This window comes from Podarcis bocagei (assembly GCF_964188305.1).
Source record: "Podarcis bocagei genome assembly, chromosome: 11".
Lineage (NCBI taxonomy): Eukaryota > Metazoa > Chordata > Lepidosauria > Squamata > Lacertidae > Podarcis > Podarcis bocagei.
This window is the reverse complement of record NC_138136.1, coordinates 831,084-853,278: the sequence shown is the minus strand read 5'-3', so window position 1 is coordinate 853,278 and position 22,195 is coordinate 831,084. Positions and strand designations below refer to the sequence as shown.

At 42.7% G+C, this 22,195-nt stretch overlaps 1 protein-coding gene across 2 annotated transcripts in view; it reads right to left on the bottom strand.

Moving 5' to 3' along the window:
• The window catches only part of PGM5 (phosphoglucomutase 5), a 168,434-nt gene that overhangs the window by 69,533 nt on the left and 76,706 nt on the right, over nucleotides 1-22,195 (bottom strand). For both annotated transcript variants that reach the window (XM_081213736.1, XM_081213735.1), the window contains exons 2-6: nucleotides 11,573-11,735; nucleotides 9,774-9,920; nucleotides 8,610-8,735; nucleotides 6,973-7,163; nucleotides 4,221-4,375 (exon numbers count right to left, since the gene is read on the bottom strand). In XM_081213736.1, the coding sequence (XP_081069862.1) occupies nucleotides 4,221-4,375; nucleotides 6,973-7,163; nucleotides 8,610-8,735; nucleotides 9,774-9,920; nucleotides 11,573-11,735 (782 nt within the window). The remainder of the gene's footprint in view (nucleotides 1-4,220; nucleotides 4,376-6,972; nucleotides 7,164-8,609; nucleotides 8,736-9,773; nucleotides 9,921-11,572; nucleotides 11,736-22,195) is intronic.

The window sequence follows — 22,195 nt, the reverse complement described above, 5'->3', positions numbered from 1 at the left end:
CTGTATCTAAGAGCAGCTCCAACCTCCAAATATTATCCCACAGTTTTGACAGGTTATTCATTTGCAGCTGCTATCTATGGAGAGTTCTTGGCTGAAACAGTACAGTCATTAGTATGCTTGGCAGAAAACTAATATCCTAAAGAAACCCAGCCAGATGGGCGGGGTAGGTATGTATGTATGTATGTATAAATAAATAAATAAATAAATAAATACATGCATGCATTATTATTATTATTATTATTATGAAGAAGAAGAAGAAGAAGAAAAGAAAATCCTGTACATGTCAGAAATATGGACTGTTGTGACCATGGCATAAAGGAATGTACTCATCATTACAAGCTGTGATAATGAGATTGTAGACAAGCTGCCAAAAGTACAGTTGCCTTATCCTGTTAAACATGTAAATGTTACATGACACATCAAGTCACCCAATATCCAGCATCAAAGGCAGCAGAAAGGAAAGGAGCTGGACTTGCCTCGAGAAACACATCAAATGTAAACATAAGTAGCATACTAGCTGAATGTCCACAATACGTACACCAATGGAAGCTTAGTAAGTGAGGAAGCTGTAAGCATGCCAGTGCATAATCTACAAAGACAATTTAGCTCTTCCAGTATGTGTGGAAGGCAATGTTTAAAAAAGAAACACTCCTCAAATTAGATGAAGGGGAGGGCCTTTTTCTTGACACCTTGTAATACACAAATTCATGGATAATGTGAAATATAGAAATCGTTTATACACGAGATTTTCCTTAACCAAGTATTTTTCACATCACTTCAATGAACACTTGAACAGAAAATACTTACAGTACTTCAAACCAGGACTGCAATGCTTTGCTAACTTTGGCATGCTGCAAACACTGGGGGTTTGTCACTAGACAATATTCACTGGAGGTGTTGAAATGTGCTGCTGCAGTGCTTACAGGTTGCCCTCCTGTTAAACCAAAGTACTGGCAGCAACATTTCCATGTGAGGAATGAAATTTTCAGAATTTGTAGCAAAGCTTCTTCGGATAAAATAGACAAGGTGGGAGAATGTCTTATCTTTTCTTTCAAATATGAACAGAGCAAGATGGTTCCTCACATGCTTGTTCAGTCACTGTGACTGGTGCTTTACTCTAGTGAGAAGCTAGATTATTTGAGAACAGCCACCAGATGTAATGGAATATTTTACAACCCATCGTATACATCGGGAAAGACCAGCACTGACATCTGGATATACCACATTTTTCGCCCTATAGGACGCACCGGCCCATAGGACGCACCTAGTTTTTTTGGGGGGGCTCCCTAGGCTGTGGATATCTGCCTGTAGCGCGGGGCGCTCTGCTTCAGCGCGCCTCACGCTCCCGGCAGCAGGCTGCTATCCGCACCGACCCCTCTCGCTCTCCAAGCTTCAGCGAAAGCCTGCATCCGCCCCATAGGACGGACACAGATTTCCCCTTCATTTTTGGAGGGGAAAAATTGCGTCCTATAGGGCGAAAAATATGGTAGATAAGCAGGGCATTGCACAGATCTCCCTTCTTTTTATAGCCTAACGAAAACTGTTGCTGTATTATCTTAATTAAAAATATAAATAAATAAATCTGTCTTAGCTACATAACATTTTCAGAAACCAACATTTACAAAATCAATGTGCAGTTTTAATTAAGTCAGAATATTTATAAACAAGTTGGAAAAACATAGTTGAATACAGCCATCACTGCTGAATTAGAATAATGGCACTTAAAATTCTTATCATTTATTTTTCTTTACAGTCCGGATTAAGAGAAACAGCCTACTGAGTCAACTAGTTATTTCATGTTCTACATCAATATGCATTTATCTTCAGATGGTGATCTGATTTCCAAGTAACAGAAGTCACAATCCACACTGGGAAATTCCCTGTGTCAGTTTATTCTGCCAAATTAATCTGGAATTGACTTTTTTCTTTATAGACACTATTTGCAATTTACCATAAAAACCAAGTAAAGCCTAGAGTTTTGATCATAGGAACATTTTGTTTGCCTAGGGTTGCATCCAACTGTGCCCTTCCATGAATGGAAGGAGTCATCCTGCTCATAGGAGAGGGTTTGATCTAGCAGAGGCCTCTGCTCAAAGAAAGAGGTGATTGTCACCAGTTCCCCCTGCACCACCTTTCACACTGTTCTGGAGTAGAGTTACCAGATTTTTTTACATAAAAATTGTAAAATTTACTTTTCAAATAAATAAATAAATAAAATGAATTAAATTTTTTTTTGGGGGGGAGAGAAAAGATATTTTAAAAAATAAGAAAAAAGGCAACACCACAGATCAAAGTTTGCTTTAAAACTGAGCTTGGTTGATTAAAAAAACAACAACCCACCATGCAATATATTAAATCCAGTGGAAGAAACACGCATTCAAAAGAATCCGAGCGCGGCTGGCGTGGCCCAAAGAGGAAAGGGGCATAAAGGGGAGGGATGAGCATGAGCATCGGGATGCCAAGCGCAGCGCGCTGCTCCTCTCTAGAAGCCCTGGTGCAAACTCACATAGCAGGATGCGTTGAAAGTGAGGTGTGGGGAATCGGCTGAAAAGCCACCGTGGAACCATGGGCAATAAGCACGAACAGAATTCTCCCCTTTCCTTCAGCGAAGCACAGGCACACAACATGTACCCGCAACTGAGCGCCAACAAAACAAGATGCACACCAGGCACACATGCTAAACACAATAGATTTCCCTGTTCTTTGTTGCGTTTGTCTGCCACTAGTCCCCTTGCTCAGCGCATCTGCTTGCTGCAAGGTGACGCCGCTAGGAAGGAATTAGCAGGCAGACATGATCCTTTCCCCTTCTGTTGCTCAGCGCCGGCCATGGCAGCATCACCTCGTAGTAAGCAGACGCGCTGAGCAAGGGGACTGGCGGCAGACAAGTGCAACAAAGAGCAGGGAAATCCCCAGCTCTTTGGCAAGTGGAGGGGAATGGATTGTGTCCTTCCTGCTAATTCCTTCCTAGCTGCACTGCACGCAGGCTCCAGCCCACCCGCCTCAGCTTCCGGTGGCTAGGAGTGCAGCTGACAGCCGCCGCCGCCTCCTCCTCCTCTCTGCCAGGGATGCGCAGGCAGCCAGAAAACATGCAGGTGGGAGGGAGAGGGGGGCTGGATTGGGGGAGAAAGAACTTTTGCCTTCCTTTCCTCCCCCCCCTTAAATTCCCCTCTCCTGAATCCAGTTAGCCACCTCCTTCCCCTCACGCGTGCTTCTTGTCCCTTCAGTGTTTTTCCTTCCCTCCCCACTTAAACTTCTCTTCTGCTTCCAGTTAGCCTATGGTTACCAGATTTTTTTCAATGAAGTCTGGCTCCAGGCTGCTGAGACTGCCACTGCTGCTGCCATGTTTCCCGGGGACATTTAATAAAATCCGGGGACTTTCCAGGGACGGAATTTGTCTGGGGACATATTTGCAAATCTGGGGACTGTCCCTGGGAACCGGGGACGTCTGGTAACCCTATTCTGGAGGGTTCGCCGATCCTCTCAATTATATTTTAGGAGGGGCAAGAGTACTAGAGGAAATTTGCAAAAATTGCCTCCCCTCCCCTTCTGTTAATATCAAAAAACCTTCTGTGGACAGAAGGACAAGACCTAGGCTTTTGCTTTGAGTTTTCATTAAAAAATGAGGCCCTCTGAATACCATGAGGGAACTGTTGATTAGACTACTGTTCAGAAGAAGTAAATAGCTGAAATATTGCAATAGAGCTGATCTGTACATCATTCCCACTACATTGCTGAGGTTAGTGTACATGTCTATAGATTCATATGAATCAAAAACAATTTTCAGCAAATAGACTTGTTCTGGGTAAAAGGAGCTGCAAAAAGGAAGGTTGTAACGATTTTCAGATACTTAGCCCAGTTCACCTGAGAGATGCTGGCCAACTGTTTTGATCAAGATTAACTTGTCCTGCCCATAAAACTACAGGCAGAAAACAGTCACAGCAGATCATATTTTAAAAAAAATATATATATTCTTCCTTTTACATATATTTGCCAAATAAAATAAAAAAATCCAAATCACAATACTTCTTAAAATGAACCAACAATTTCAGGTTTTTAATAAGGGGGTACATCAATCCTTGTTTGGGATCCTATTTGAATATTTTGCTGTCTATACTGAAAGCTGTATCACTAATTAGCTGCTTTTGGTGTTACTGGCATTCTGGTGAACGATGCTGAAGTCTCTGAGGAATCAGTCACACTAGTGAATCTTATTGCCTTACCTGTCGAGTGCTGTGCTAGTAGGCATACTCCTACCAAACCCATGCACGGGCATCTGGCGGAAATAGGGAATGCAGGAGAGATTGGCAGCAATGATGGCCAATGAGTCTGAAGGATTCACAAAAAAACCATTTTGACCTAGGATCATATAGCGGTCCTGGAAGAGAAAGAAAGCGTATTAGGGGTAGGGCAGAAAAAATAAGTAGAGAGGTTCATCCACAACTGTAAAATTGGTCATCTTCAAGCTGGGGGTCTTTCTACATTCCCTCACACACAATCCAGCAAAAGGGTGGCTCATAACTCTCCCTTGGCTCCAGTCTCATAGCACTGAGATACATGTACGTATATGCTTCCCATTAAAAAATAATATTTCTATTGATTAGGCTTGATTAGGCTGTATTGTGTTTTTAATATTTGGTTGGGAGCTGCCCAGAGTGGCTGGGGAAACGAAGCCAGATAGGTAGAGTATAAATAATAAGTTGTTGTTGTTGTTTCCAAAACTCAGGGGAAATTCTAACTTGTTTGAATACATTTGGGGAACATTTTAAATCAGGGGAAACATGATTTATAATAAATTTTATATTTCATAACATTATACTGTCTCTTTCTCACCCTAAACAAATCTTTTCTGGAGGGATCATGGTCTATTTATTGGCTCACATGGAGTCTGATTAAGATAAAAGGGCACTACCATTCTACACTAGAAAATCAGGAAAGAAATATATTTCACTAGCAACATTTTGCAGACCCAAGCACAGTGGGCCAGGAGTCACTGAGGGGAGGGGTTTGGAAGTGTAGAAGCAGAAAATGGCTGACACCAGCTTGGGATCAAAAGGCAACCACATTATTGATTACAGGTGTAAGTTGGTTTTGGCATAGGCATTGGATATGTATCCTGAATCAGCCAACACAACTGCTGGCTGATAACTCTGTCAGGGTCAATCCTGGAGTTAAGCCTCCCCCCTTGACACAAATCAAATCCTGCCAGGTCACCATTTCATAGAATCATAGAATCCTAGAGTTGGAAGAGACCACAAGGGCCATCGAGTCCAACCCCCTGGCAAGCAGGAAACACCATCAGAGCACTCCTGACATATGGATGTCAAGATTTGAAATCTTCTACTGCCCACTAGCCCCGTCTGGGCTTTCAGACAGAACTCTACCCCTGGACTTCTTTACTGGGGTACCCTGAATTTTAATCCTGAATCTGGGGGTCGGGCACCAACCCACCTCCTAGCTTTTGAGTAAGGATCAAAACCGACGCCTTTTTCCACCAATGTTGTGACAGTTGCTATGAGGAAGGGAAATCCTCCAGACAGGCCCAATTTGTCTGCAGGCAAATTCCTCCCTGGCCCCAAAGATGGCAACCGAGTAATTCTACAGCAAGGCCAGACATGTGTGCTGCCCTCTTAGCTCCAGGCAGAGCCACAACATACAAGGTGGGCAGGTGGGGTGTCCATTCCAGACTGCCCTGCCTGCTTGCAATGCAGCCGGCTTTTATGCCCCAGTGGCGTAAGTGACCAAAGCCTGGCTCTGCCAGGTCTGTCGTCAAAGCACTGCCCCACCCACCAGGGCCTGGATTGGTCTGTTTGAATTTTGAAGGCAATTCCGTCAGCCCCTGTGGCTGGCTGAGGCCAACCGAGATGTCAACCTGCTGCACAGGCAAGTCTTTTTATCACCACCACCACCACCCTCAGCTCCCCAGGAGCTGCGCTGGGCTGCAACTACCACTGCTTGGAAACAGTAAACGGTCTTTATCTGTGAGATAGATTTTGAAATTAGACCCTTACTCAAACTTGCTACTCAAGAGTGGGGCTATCAACTGTTTCCTTTATACCTGCTTGAACCATGTAGTGAAAGGGGAGAACTCCCAGCACTTCTTGCCTATCAGATCATGCCCTGGGAATCTTCCATCCACCAAGCAGGAAGTCTTTCCAGGCAGATCAACCCAGAAGGGAAAGGATCAGAAGCTAGATGAGGAGAGTGGGAGCAATAATTGGATTGAAGAAGCCATTCCAGTTTCACTACTCTGTCCCCTGAAATGGAGATGCAACCTAGAGTGAATAGAACTGCGCACTTCAAAGAGGAGATGAAAGTGTGCCCCCAAAGTAGCATTTCGAAATACTCTTCGCCTCCAAAGTATCTTTCTCTTTTAAAGTAATATTTGTACAAGCTTGCATTTATTTAGTTCCTCCATTAAAAAAAAGACTTTGTGGTTGCAGTACATGTTCAAAACTGTAAGCCTTACTGAATTTAACATCTATGTACCATATTGGCCCAAATATAAGCCGCACCCGCAAACAAGACACAACTTTAAAATTCATGGGGGGGGCAATACCTCGGCTGCTTCTGGGTGGGGGAGTCATGCTGCTTTGCTGGTAGCGTAAGGGCGTGAATATAAGCCACACTTTAACTTTTCACGGTCAGAATTTGGGAGGAAACGTGCAGGTTATATTCAGGCCAATATGAAATATTATTTTTCATTTCCAGCAGCATGAGAGCTGGTTGATAGTTTTCACTTGTGACCTTTGTGTAAGCAATTAAAGTTGAATTGATTCAACACTGAGTAATCTTTGAAAAACTGAGCTGCTCATGAACAGCAGAGGAATTTTCAAGGGCATTGCTGGTAGCTAGACCTTCAGTTTCTCTCACATTTAAATAGGCATTTATTTGAAAGTCCCTCTGTGAATGTCAAAGTTGAACAAATAAAGACAACTCTTAAACTACCAAATCTGATCTTACACAAATACCTACTCCATCAGCATCAAAAGCAGCTCCAAAGCCATAATCTCCTCCTTTCATTGCCTCCAACAAAGAAGTAGCGTATGTCAGGTTCGGGTCAGGATACTGGCCACCAAAATCCTCCAAAGGAACACAGTCAACTGCAGAATTAGCAGGAGCTCCTAATTCATCACACAGGATTCTCCGAACATAGGGACCCATCACTACAAAAAGAATTGTTTTCCAATTTAGGGACCATCTTTTAATTAATGTCCAGATAGAACACCCACCATTTTCACCAAACAGAAATGGGATGAATTTATATTAAACAGGACATCATAAACTTCACTACAAGTTATGACAGAGGCTTCAGAAAAAAGAGGACAGTTTTCTGTTGAATGAGAAATATTCTCAATCTGAAAGGGAGCACTGGAATATCACAAAGCACAGGAATCCAGTTGTGCTCAACTTGTCTAACAATTCTACTAAATAACCCTTTTGATAGCATTCAAATCCCTTTTTCATAAGAAGCCATTTATCTCTATTCAGATAAACAAACGCCAAAGCAAATTGAGCAGAAAGTCACATGATACAGTCTTAATAGAGTGTTTGTGGAAAAGTACGTGTTTAAAAGTGCCTGTACATTACAGTCATATGAGAAAGCTTTGGCACTGGATAACCAGGCCAGCAATTATTTACCTTCCATAGCTGGCATAGTAAGTAAGAAAACATCACCAGAGTGTCTGAATCTGCAGTTATTGAAGGTGGTATTTCACACATGAACCTGGGGTTCCCAGAAACTCTCTGTTTTAAGAACTGCCCTTATTCCATAACATTAGAGTTTTGTGGAACGAGACAAAAAAGACATTGTCTCATTCCATTTTTATACCCAGGGCAAAGCCATGGAGTTTATTAATACAATATGACCTGTCCCTTCCTATGACTGTTCTTTATCAGGGCCAACTCAATTCAATCTTAAATTTTCATCTGAAGAAATATCCTATCTTTACATAAAGTTCCTTTCACTCAGACTTGTCTCTGACATAGGAGATTTCTCAGTCTCCATCTTCACCCCAACCACGGGGATAAGAATACTGAGCTATGTTGTAAAGAAGGGGTAGTCAACCTTTTTATATCTGCCTCCCACTAATGCATCTTAAAAAATTTCCTTACCACCCACCAGCGCTCGAGGGAAGGAGGATTCAGTTTGTGCTGTAGAACTTTCTACTGCCCACCTAGAATCCTGAAACGCCCACTAGTGGGCAGGAGGGACCAGGTTGACAACCCCTGTTGTAAAGATTACTTGGATAATATATTCGAAACATTTTGAACACTGTACTTGTAACATTAACAATGCAATCCTGTTTGTTTTCTCAGAAGTAAGTCCCAATGGGTGGTATTCAATTCAGTTTTACTCAGAGTAGACCCACTGGAATGAAAGAACATGAGTTAGGCCCATTAATTTCAATAGATCTAATCAGAGTAAACATTAGTTGAATACCACTCAATGTGTTTAATGTGTTTATTCTAGTGAGCATTGTTTAGGATTGCTGTATAAATTATTACTGCATAGCAACTACCTAGCTATCATGCTCATAGAATCATGCTTGAAACAACATTTTATTTTCATTATATTAGCATTTTACATGTATAAAAATGGGCCTCCTTACCTCCATTCATGGCATCAATTCTGATCTTAAGTTGATTTGGCCCTGTTAGCAACCCTCTGATGGCACTGAAGTCAAAGACAGTCCGTAAAAGATTGAGGTAGACTTCCACTGAATCTATTATTTCAACTGTGCAAATAAAGGTCCAAGAAATATCTAGTTAGTGTATGCTGTCTTTCAGCAACTGAAAATAGATGGCACAGAAACTTTGGGGCCTAATCCCTCAATGCCTCAAGCAAATACAGCAGCTGAGTGCCCACAAAAATACTCCTGTTATTGTGGGGTGATGTCAGATGCCTCCTATTGTCAATATTCTAGATATTCTAGGAGTAAGCAAAAATCCTATTTGCGAAGTGAAGGCTAAGCAAGGTGCCATAATCAAGGAGGATACCCAAGAGACAGGACCACAGGCAAGGGTAAATTGGGCAGTCGTATTGTCTAGGATGAAATTAGAGATGAAGTGACACCCACGTTCCAGCAAAAAATCATTCATTTATAAGTATCACAAGCCAGCCAACATTTATTACTGCTGTCCTGTTGATTTCCATAGTGAAGTTAAGCACATGTTCATGTCTTTCCCATCATATTAAATTGGATTTGGTGCTTAATTCTGGCTGGATCGTATTTATATCTGTTAGAAATGTCCATGCTCCCTTTTCAAAAATGTTGCCCTCTATTTAAAATAGAACAAAATAATAACAGCAACAACAAATAAAAATAGCAGTTGTTTTAAAAGCAAACAAACAACTGATTTAGAAACCTAAAGTAATAAAAACAAAAACCTACCATAATCAAAACTGAGTAGAATGTAATGAAGGAATCAGAATGTAAAGCTAAAGTTTAAAGCTCAGCAAGTAGAAGCTGAAAATGAATATGCCCGGTGAAATAAAGTTCTAGAAGCTAACATGAAATAAGAATACAATTAAAGTAAATTCAGTGAGTTACAGGGCTGCGCTGGATGTCAATCATAGCCTGTGAAACATTGACTCCAAAATGGCATAATAAGGTGTATCAAATATTTCCTGAAACCCTCAAATGATCATAGGGGAAAAGCCCTCCTAAAGATTGGAATGGACAATCTAACTTCATTGTAAGAGCTGAGCAGCTGGGAGACATTATATTTACATGACAACATGGAGACCAAAGCTATGACAAAGAATACAATACCACGGAAAGGCTTGAATTTGTTCTCCAAATCAAATTCTTGTCTTCCTAGCCGAGATAAGTCAATTCTCAGGTCCGAACAAATGGCATATTCCTCAAGGGTTTTGCTGATCTGGTAGATTTTGTCAGAAACAACATCAGGAGCTGGTCCTGCAATTATAAATGCATACATTTATAAAGTCAGTACAGTATAGGTAGTTTGAACACACTCAGAAAAACTGCTGGAGTAAAATATGCTCAGGATCAGAGTACTGATTTGGTATAGTGTTAAATTGAGAAACAATGCAAGCTTAAAATAGTGTCACACATATCAGCAGTACATGAAAGTTATATTGTAGATGTTTGTAGCCTACAGAATGCTTCCTTTTATCATTGTCTTGAATTCTAATGGGTCAACAGCCTAAGTCTCTGGCCTTTGATCTCCTAAGAAATGTAATTAAGCCCTTTGAATTTGGTGAATAATTGTTAATTTTCCTAGTCTACTACATGGAACTAAAAAGAAGAAAATACAAGTGCATTCAAAGAAGCTTTGACCCCAAAACTAATACCCAATTCAGTGAGATAAAGCCACATGCACACAAAGCCTCTCATACACTAAACTGACACGCATGCATATATCTGCTGGCATAGCAAAATCGATTTGAGCCCTACGGAACGAAATGGATGTTTCTATTGATGCAAATGAGAATATGCACTCATATTCAGGACTACATGAAACTGAACTGCCAGAAAAAGAAGGGTATATGTTTGATAAATAAATGTAATACAATTTTCTATGGGCTTGCACAACACCCTACATGACCAAGTAGGGTGACCATCCAAAGGACTTCCGTGTATATAAAAATGAGACTTCATACTAGTAGGTTTCAAACGACACCAGATTGTGCAAAAGACAATAATAATGGCATGTATAAAATATCTAAAAAGAATCATAGAATCATAGAGTTGGAAGAGACCACAAGGGCCATCGAGTCCAACCCCCTGCCAAGCAGGAAACACCATCAGAGCACTCCTGACATATGGTTGTCAAGCCTCTGCTTAAAGACCTCCAAAGAAAGAGACTCCACCACACTCCTTGGCAGCAAATTCCACTGTCGAACAGCTCTTACTGTCAGGAAGTTCTTCCTAATGTTTAGGTGGAATCTTCTTTCTTGTAGTTTGGATCCATTGCTCCATGTCCGCTTCTCTGGAGCAGCAGAAAACAACCTTTCTCCCTCCTCTATGTGACATCCTTTTATATATTTGAACATGGCTATCATATCACCCCTTAACCTCCTCTTCTCCAGGCTAAACATGCCCAGCTCCCTTAGCCGTTCCTCATAAGGCATCGTTTCCAGGCCTTTGACCATTTTGGTTGCCCTCCTCTGGACACGTTCCAATTTGTCAGTGTCCTTCTTGAACTGTGGTGCCCAGAACTGGACACAGTACTCCAGGTGAGGTCTGACCAGAGCAGAATACAGTGGCACTATTACTTCCCATGATCTAGATGCTATACTCCTATTGATGCAGCCCAGAATTGCATTGGCTTTTTTAGCTGCCGCGTCACATTGTTGGCTCATGTCAAGTTTGTGGTCAACCAAGACTCCTAGATCCTTTTCAAGAAGTTGGCAAAGCCTCCAGGACATTTGATCACTGAGCACCTGTTGGTTTCTCTAGGATACAACCCACTAAAATAACTGAATCTATTAAAATCTTAGAAAAATATAGAAACAGTATTTTTGAATTTTTAGACAAGTATAAAAGTCTATTTTCAATCTGCTTTCTTAAAAACAATTGATAACATAAATCTTAAAATTACATACCTCCATTGGCAACATTAAACTTAACTCCAAATTCTCCTCCAGGTCCTCCAGGGCAGTGACTAGCAGTCAGAATAATCCCACCGGCTGCTTTGATCTTTCTGATAACGCAAGAAACAGCAGGGGTGGATAAGATGCCATTCTGACCAATAACCAATCTTCCAATCTAGACAAGCCAGATAAAAAGAACAAGATCACATTTTGTTGGCATGGGGTTGAGTTACTGAGTGATGCTCAATGATACCAAACAAACATAATGAAGAAACAGTGCCATCTATAAATTCAGTATACAAATTATTTTATTTAAATTATTTATTAATTAAAAGATTTCTGTATTACCCTTCACCAAAAATGGTCACAGGGCAGCTAACAAAAATAAAGTAATACGAGCAACAAGTGGCAGGAAAAGGGGCGTAATGGGCTTCTATGCGCTTTGTCATTGACCTCTGTCATAAGACTTAATGAACAGCAATATTAAAATGATTCTCATGTTACTTAATTAACATAATCATAAAAATGATTTCTGCAACAAAAAATGTATTTTTTAAAACCCTGGAATCTAAAAGAATATAATGTTGGGGTGAGACATAACTTCAGTGAGGAGATAATTCTGCAGATTATAACTTTTGTAGATATATTATATTATTATATAGTAGATATAATTGTATGAACATTTTTACAAAATTGAAATCAGAAAATGTGCAGATTGAGAATCATGTCCTAAATTATAAGATTAAAAGATATGGTAACTAGAAAAGAGTTATTGCAACCTAGCATTGTCTAGAATGATGTGATGCAAGAGCCAGGGTGGCATAAGCAGATCTGGGAAGTGTCAGAGATAATTGTTGCCTCTTCATTGCTTTTAGAATAAGATGTTTTTATTCAACTTATTCAAACATTTATTTGAGTGTACTCATTTCAGTAAACTATAGCTTGGCCATTTTTTAATAAGATGCTTCTAACCTAAAAGCAATTCTTTACCTTAGCATTAGCAATTATTGATGCTTTATTTACTTCAAAAGAACAGATGCCTAACCACAAAGTGAACTTTACAAGAACTTTGCAAGTACACATGATTTTGCTACACGGTTGGAACATGAACACGTATCTATGCACAAATCTATGCCTGTTGGTTAAACAAACATACTGTGCTATTGCCTGTTGGTTAAACACTTATCTTCATCAAGTAAGGAAGTGGCTTGAACAGTGGATAGGAGCATAGAAATCAGGGTAGCTTGTGGTCTGCAATAAAAATGTTCTGCTGATATGTTAATAAAGTTATCTAGGGGGGCTTGTGACCGTATTTGTACAATGATTAGTAAGGGAAATGGGATGTTATTATGCTAATTAAACAAACAAGATACGCTGGGGACTTTCCACGCCTTTTCTGTAAGGGAGGGGGAGAATGAACTTCGAGACTTTAAATACTTGTATAATTTCCTGATTCTGTGTGCCTCCTCTGACACTTTGTGTAACCAGGTCACCCGCTTGCAAGCATAATAAAGCTTTCCTAATTCACCAACTTGTCCAAGGTCATTTTATTAAGGATCCAGAAGACTCAAAGTCTTGATGGACCATTTTTCATATCTAACAGGAAGCCAGAGTCCAAATCCCTACTCAGCCATAACACCATAATATGGTTTAAAGCATGCCATGACAGCAGCCACAACGCGGGTAATGACTTCGACTGGGTCTCAAACCCTCTGGTGAGTTAGGAACTTCCCCTCCACGTGAAGACAGGCTTTGTCGGATTGAGGAACAAGACAAATAGAGGCTCCAACCTCTGCTGACTTGCAGCTATACTTATTCATGAGAAAGGCTATGCGAGTAAACCCTGAGGAAGAATATGTACCTGCTGCCTTGCAAGACATCTTTGGGAGCAGAAAAGGCTCAGGAGTCAACCCTACACAAATCCGAGTCCCCAAGACAGGTCCAACAACTCCTGCAGCTAAGCTTTCCTTTGAACCCTATCAGTGAGGCTGAGAGAGGGGTCTTGTTGTCTGGCCAGTCCAGGACCTCCATAACACTGCCCAGGCTTGCACTCCAGGGAGGTCACTTCAGTGCTGCTAATACAGCAAAAAGAACGCAGGGGACAGCAGTCACAAGTTACTAGCGTCTGCAGCCACAGCAGGCACTGTGATTCTCCTGTGCTTTGACTTCATTCCATCGTCTTTTGAGACAAACAGATGCCAGCAACTCTGATTCAGTAAGGAAGATGTGCAAAAAGAGTTGATATGTATGAGGTTTGCGTCCACATTGTAGTGCTTATCTGGGCCACCCAAAGCTACTAATTTTGCAGTAAGACTAGAACTGGCCTGAAATTTTGTGTCATCGAGTGGTCTTCCAATCTCAAATAGTTTTTTTAAGAAGAAATGCTACTAAAATCAAACTATCATTACAAAAATGTACCAGTAAATTAAATTGCAACACTAATTTACATCCTTTCTTAGTACAGCCATTTATTAGTTTATGTAGCGCTCTAAAGTACAGATATTCAGCTAAGAGCCTGACATTATTAAGAGAAATCTGCTGTCAGCTATCCTGGTCAATGACATAACAACACTAAAGTTAATGAGAAAGAACTTATCCCATGTGGTATGCACAAAAAACTGCACAGCCAAACTCTGTATGGCTAGATTGGCAATCCAAGAGTCCAGGTTAGGCCCCATTAACTTTTCAACTACAGTGGTACCTTGGGTTAAGTACTTAATTCGTTCCGGAGGTCCATTCTGAACCTGAAACTGTTCTTAACATGAAGCTAATGGGGCCTCCTGCTGCTGCCGCGCTGCCAGAGCCCGATTTCTGTTCTTATGCTGAAGCAAAGTTCTTAACCTGAAGCAATATTTCTGGGTTAGCGGAGTGTGTAATCTGAAGCGTATGTAACCCGAGGTACCACTGTACATGGAGGTATACAGGTAGCAATGAATGGAAATCTGGGAGTCTCCATGAAGATGCAAGAATCTGAAACTGTATGCTTAGCTCTTCAGTTGGCATGAGAGAGAACAGACAGCAACTGCCTTTCACGGTGGCATTTCAGCTTGATTAAAGAGATGACTGATCGCTGGGACCTGCAGCTTTCACCGCGTCAGATTTCTGTGTTAAAAATAAAGGCCAGAGTACAGTGCACTTCAGAACACTTTGGCCTGGTAGGTTGCACTTGCCAAACCAGGCAGTAGTGATCCCGCAGACACCACGGGCACCCCCAAACCAATGCGCAAACAGTTCTAAAATCAGCCGCTTAATGAGAGCCCCTTAGCAGAGAAACCGCAGTTTAAAGAGACAAACGCGGCCAGAACGCTAAACTGGGGAAGGGAAAAAACTGCCAGAGACACACGCTGACCACGTGGGCAATATGCACTCAGAGAACCCCCACACAGACTCAGAACACACCCAGCAGCAGACTTAAAGTCAAACAGTCGATCTTTCAGGCATACGCTCTCAGCATATACACAGTGGTGAACCAAGGAGAAGTGCTGGGGGAAGCAGCTTTTAAAGAGAGGCCTCTGCAATCGCTCAGACACCCCTATTAAGTAAAGGCAACCCGCTAAACAATAAATAGAGTAAAAATTTGCACCCAAATTCTCCCTCAAAAAGCGCAGCTATGCCGTGAACACCCGCAGACACACAGGAAGTTCCCAGATTCCTCCCCCAAGCAGCGCAGCGATGGTGAAGACACACACACACACACAGTGTCCGATTTTTTGTCGGAGGAGCGTTAAGGAGTCCAAAATAGTTAGAACAGACGCCGGATGGGGAGGCAGGGAGAAACACCCAATCGAGAATTTAGGTTCAAATTAAGTATAAGGAAAGTAGGATGTGTAAGGGGACACGCAGAGTGGGTAAATTAACACACACACTCCGCCCGCACACACAGTGGCGCTCAAAAGGTCGGGCTGCTTCAAAACGCAGAGTGTAGCAGCGGTGCAGCTGGGAGTGGGAAGCTGCGGGGAAGTTTCGAAAAAACTAAGGCAGAGATGGGGGGTGATGGTAGGATAGGCTGGTAAAGCCCAGCAACTAATGGGAGCCGCAACCCCGGGGAACGCAAACACTCAAATAACGAAATCAGCTCTAATAAATGAAGCCTATCCCTCATAAATAAAACGATAGTAAAGGGAAAAGCAGCAGAAAACAGAAAAGGTAAGGCAAAACTTCTCTGCTAAAGGTCCTATTCGAAGTTAGATCCATGTGGTCGTCACTGCTGGGCAGATGGACGAGACGACGATCCTGACTCGCGACAGGACGACGAAGAGTGAGGCCGAGGAGGGGCTGGCACCACAGCATTTAGGCTGCTGTACACGCCCCCTCGGAGACACCTGGTTGGGTGCCTGCCGATGGGCGTGGGCGCCAGCCAGGTGAGTGGGAGGCAGGGGGCAACGCCCCCTGCTAGAGGCGGAGCTCGGCTCCCGCCCACAACCACTCCCCTCTCTTCCAGGAGGAGAGTCTTTGCCAAACATAGTGTGAATTGTGGCTGTTCAACCCATTCTTACAACAACAAAAAATTGGTGTTAAGCAGAAACCAACTAAGAAAGCTATAATTTCAAAGCTTTATTTACCCATTATTTTTGCTTAATATAGAAATAACTTCAGAGTCCCTTGAACTATTCATTTATCTGAGGTTATGTGTAAACTCAGTGGAAGAGGATTAAAAAAGAAAGTCTTAAATGTAAACCATTTGTTGGGGGAGATTACTGAAGGCAAAAAAGGGAGGCAGGCTCAGCAACAGGTATAAGTCCCGGCAGCTAGTAAGTTCTGGTTTGATGACAGAAAAGGTGGGGCCAGCCAGGCTAGAAGCAGTTGCCCTGTTTAAGAAGTCCAAGAACAGGGTAAGGAGTTCAGAACTGCATGGAGCAACTGAGTTGTTCCAATAGGTTGGCATGCACCCCCATATGCTTTTAAAGATGGGGCAAGGCACTGAATTTGGGCAGGATGTGTCTGTTTTATTATCACATATTTGTGTTGCATTAGATTGTTATAAGGTTACATTCTTTGTTTCTTCAGCTTGTAAACTGCCTTGAGTATTGTAAGATAGAAAGGCGGTATACAAATTAAAAGTGATGAGGAGGAGGAGGAGGAGGATGTTCCCTACAATGGGAGCATCACAAGGTCCTGGGTGAACAGGCTATGCCCTCCGATTCTGACTCTGCTTCCTCTGCTCCTAGGGGTTGCTGACACTCACTCCCCCAGATCCCAGTGCTGCACTCCTTTCCCTGGGAGGAAAGAGGGGGAATGGGGGTCCTGCTATTCCAACTGCAGGAGCTGAATCCAGGCGGGGGCAGGAGAGAAGGACTGTCATCCTTCTCTGTTCCCCAGTCCCAGGCTCTCCATGATATCCTTCTGTCCCCCATCCTCAGCAGTTTCAACCAGCCACTAGGGCTGGGAAATACATCAATATATCGTCCAAAACTGGTTTTGAATCCACATTATGACCTGTTTTGACCTGTCAACACATTGTCAGGTGAATCTGAATAGAATTTGAGGGAAATTTTAACAAAAGGATTGGGGACTGACAGCTTCCCAGGGGTGGCTCAGCTGAACTGAGACTTTTCTTGGCAGGAAGGGGAGAGTCACTGCTGCTGGAATTAAAATCTGCAGAGGGAAGGGGACTTCCCTCTTCCAAACTGCACATACCCAAGCTTGGAAAAGGGGAGGACAAGCAGCGCACCACCATCTCTTTGTTTTGCTCACTCGCCTTCTTCCCCAGCGCCACAATCCCTTCCCCTCGCACTGAGGGAGGGCACCCAATTTCCCAAGGAGGAAGGAAGCAGCAGCCTCAGCGGATGTGCATCTTCACCTCAGAGCTGCTCCCCCACCCCTGCTGCTGCCTCTCCTCCTTACCTGGACTGAAGATGGCAGCTTGACACCCCCCTTCCACTCCCACCCTCTCAAACCACGAGGCTCCAGGTCAAACCACATCATGAGGGGCTGAGAGGAAACAACCAAGTGGGAAGCAAATGCACTAGGATGCTGCTGGCCAGGGAGGCATTCCTCCTCCTGCACCCTCAGAACTGCGGTAGGAAAATCCATGAAGCCAGTCAATGCTTCTCCCAATTCCTGTTACCCTTCTGTGTATATGCGCATGCGTTTGTCTGTGTCGCCTTGTGTTGAGAATCTGGATGTTGGGGTGCAGGTTCCCCCTCCAGCGCCTCTCTTCTGCTTTCCATCTCCACTCCACCCTGTCCACGAATCAACACGAGGTTTGGCAGCTTCTTCCTCTCCACCTCTCTCTGCCTAGGTAACAGTTGACCCCATTCACCTCTACATAGTTCACCCTTATTTCAGACATTGTGATATATCAAGATATTGTGGGATTTAAAGCTACAGTCAAGTGCAACATTCCGACAGAGGACTAATGGCCTCCATGTTCTAACTGGTTGCTGTGACAACCAGTTTGTTGGTTGCTGGTAGTTTTGAAAGATAACTGCTCAGTTGCAGTCACCTCAGGACCAACTTCCCTCTGGTATAGTTTATTAGCATGTTATGTAACCTAAGCCTGCCTTCAGGTACAGCTCTGTAAACCTACATGAATCTGAGAGTAAACTAGTTTTATATTAACATGAATCAGATTTGTGTGTGCATTCTTTAAGAGGGATTCAAAGGGATTTTTAACCAGGAAGGCATCTTTATTAGTAGAACTCAGATGAGTCAGTAACAAGCTGGTCGCTGCATAAACTTATAATGGGGATTGTTTAACTCTGCTAAAGTAAACCTTCCCACCATGGGTTATGGGCCCAGAGTTGCATAATATTTTTTTACTTACTGGTTATCCAGTGGGGATTAAGCAACCCCCTCCCTTCCCTCAGAGGTTACAGTTACCTAAGGCAGTGAAGATCTGTTTTATGTTTTTGAGATGGCTAGTGTAGATGTTGATAGTGATCTAGGCCGAGGCCTGCCTGTGCTAAATGAACATAATTTTGTGAACTGTAAGCAACGCTTAATAGCACACCTAGATACAAAAGGAGTCCTGGATGCTATAAAAAGACCCTGGCCTACAACCACAGATGAGGGTGATTTAATCAAGATATGAGCTTGGGAAGAAAAAAACAGTAAAGCCAGATTCATCATTTGAATGGGCTTCGCGATGAACACCTCTCAATGATAAATTTTGAAGATAGTACATCTCAAATTTTAAGTGATATAGAGCGCATGTTTGGAGACACCATGAAGAGCTCCTACAAAATGTTAATACGTGAGTATTAGACTCAGAATGAATTCTAAAGATGAATTCACACAGCATATGAACAGTTTACTGAAATTATTCAAAAGATTCAGCTTACTCCTAAACCATTTGATGAGGAAATGAAGACATCATTTCTGTTATCATCCCTAGGATCAAGATTTGATGCATTTGTTAGTATAATGGACCACAAAGAAGGGTCCTGACCACTTATTTGAGGAAGGGTGCAGAGGGAGAGCTGAGTCTCCAGAAAGAAATGTTAGGAGTAAAGACAGCAATTACACGTCTAGGCAGTTTGCAAGGCCCAAAGACACACAGAAAATAGTAGTTTGCTTCAATTGCAAGAAGGAAGACCACATTGCTAAGAACTGTAGAGTACCCAAAACAAAAATAAAAGCAGTAAGTGGATCCTGGATCATGGTGCCACCTTGCATGAGATAAATGATGCGGTAGGATCAGAAATTGAGATTGCAGATGGAAATATTGTCCAGGCGAGAGGGGCTGGTTCTGTGAATTTGAAATTTAATATAGACAATCAAATTTTACATACTACAGTGGAAAGAGTCCTGTATGCTCTACAGCTCAGCTGCAATCTGATTAGTGTGTCCAAAAAGGGTTTCCAGATAACGTTTGGAAATGCAAGGTTACAAAGAATGGTAAAGTGTTTGTTCAAGCTAAACTAATAAATGGTGTATATGAGGCTGATCTTTCAGAGAGATCCGCAAAGGTTCAAGCCAGAAGGATGAGGCGAACCTGCAGTTGTAGCATAGAAGGCTCGGACACAGAGACACTAACGTCATTCTAGACTTAAAAAGGTAAAGGGACCCCTGACCATTAGGTCCAGTCGTGACCGACTCTGGGGTTGCGGCGCTCATCTCGCTTTATCAGCCGAGGGAGCCAGCGTTTGTCCGCAGACAGCTTCCGGGTCATGTGGCCAGCATGACTAAGCCGCTTCTGGCGAACCAGAGCAGCACACGGAAATGCCGTTTACCTTCCCGCCAGAGCGGTACCTATTTATCTTCTTGCACTTTGACGTGCTTTCGAACTGCTAGGTTGGCAGGAGCAGGGACTGAGCAACGGGAGCTCACCCTGTTGTGGGGATTCGAACCGCCGACCTTCTGATTGGCAAGCCCTAGGCTCTGTGGTTTAATCCACAGCGCCACCCGCGTCCCTTATTCTAGACTTACAGAAGGATAAACTTGCAAAAGGACTGCAGGTAACAGCTAGCAACACAATTCCAACATCGATACATAGGTTGTATTACTGAGAAAGCTGTAAAACCTTCATTTCCACGTTGCACAGAGCAGAGAAGCACTAAAGTGCTTGATATAGTCTACAGTAACTTATGTGGACAAATGAGTGTTCCCTTACTGGGGGGAGGGGACGGGGACAGATACATACTGATTTTTCTTGATGATTTCTCTAATTATTGCGTAGTGTATTTCATCAAAGAAAAGAGTGACACACTGGAAATGTTCCAGAAATACATAGCCATGGTTAAAAACAAGTTCAAGAGAGCTCCAGCTATGCTAATGACTGACAATGGAGGTGAGTACTGCTCACGTGAAATGCAGACTCTTGTGGCGAAGGAGGGAATTGAACATGTAACCACAATTGCCTACACACCACAACAGAATTTCATAGCTGAGAGAAAGTTTAGATCCATCGTGGAAATGACCAGATGCATGTTAAAGGATGCATCCCTGTCACACAAGCTGTGGGCAGATGCAGTGAATACAGCAGTGTATCTCCAGAACAGATTGCCAACAAAGAGGGCAAAGTGCACACCTTTCGAACTTTGGCATGGGAGAGTTCCCAATCTGTCGCACATACGTGTGTTTGAGAGTCTGTTACTACTACGTCCCCAAAAAACACAGACAAAAGCTTGACTCCAGAGCACAAGCAGGTATCCTTGTGGAGTACACCTCTGGAGGCAAGGGATACAGAATTATGGATTTACAAACTGGTAAGACAAATGCGCACCATGCAGTATATTTTGATGAACACAGCAAAGCTGATACTAAAACTAGTGTTCTGGATTTTTCTGAGGACTCAGAAAAGATTAAAGAACTTGTGTACTTTCCTTCTATATCCCGACAAAGTCCTGAGCTGCCTTCCAGTGTCATAGCCCCTCCTAAAGGCAACACACTAGAAGAAACAGAGGACCAGATTCCTGGCAGAACCAGAGATGAAGAGGAAGATTCAGATGGAGATATGTCAATGTTGGAGGGGGATGAGGAAGCTGATGCGGTCGTAGTATCAGAGGTCAGACACTCATTGAGAACCAACAAAGGTGTCCCACCAATAAGACTGTCCTACTTCGCAGGGTCGCCGATTCCACAGGAACCTTCCACATGGGAATAGAGTAGAGGAGATGCTAGCTGCACAAGCCAGTCTCTGGAAGAAGGCCGCACAGGAGGGATATGGATGCACTGCATCAGAACAAGACTTGGACTCTTACTGAGCAAGAAGGCCATTAGTGGTAAATGGGTATTCAAGGTTAAGAAGGGGGCAGAAGGAGAAGTGCAATGCTACAAAGCCAGTCTTGTAGCACAAGGATTTTCACAACAATATAGTGAAGGCTATGATGAGGTTTTTGCACCTACCGTGAGATACAGCAGCGTGAGGATGCTTCTGAGTATCGCAGCCTCCAAGCAAATGCAGGTGAAACACATTGACATTGCTACTGCTTTTCTCCACGGACAGATTTTGGAAGACATTTATATGCATCAACCCAAAGGTTTTGTAAAACCACATCAGGCACATTTCGTGTGTAAGCTGCAAAAGGGACTTTATGGACTCAAACAGGCTGCTCGAGCCTGGAACCAAAAATTGCATAGAATGCTAACACAGCTTGGTTACAAGGAAGGCCATGCTGACAAGTGCTTGTACAGTAAGTCAAGTAATAGACAATTCTCATATGTTTTAACATTTATTGATGACTTGATTATTGCTACAGCAAATGAAAGAGACTATGCACAAATTGTAAAATATCTTAGCAAAGAAGTGGAGGTCAAGGAACTGGGAGAGGTTCAGTACTACCTCGGGATTCAAGTTGAAAGAGAAAAAGACAGCTCATTTCTTCTCAACCAAAGGCAAAAGATCCATGAACTCACTGAAAGCATGCAGATGCAAGATGCAAACACAGTTGCTACACCCATGGCCACCGACTTCTTAAAGAATCAGCAGAATTCAAACCCGTTGCCAGACAACAATGAGTATCAGTCAATGAGTGGTAAACTTTTGCATTTAGTTACCTGACATAGCCAATACTGTGGGGATACTTAATAGAAAAGTAAATGCTCCCACTGAGTATGATTGGGCAGGAGTTAAAAGGGTGGTGCAGTATCTAAAGGGTACTATATATTCTAAGTTAAGGTTACCAGCTGTCAGCAATTCTAGTTTGATTGGGTATACTGATGCAGATTGGGCTGGCGGCAATGCTTATAAAT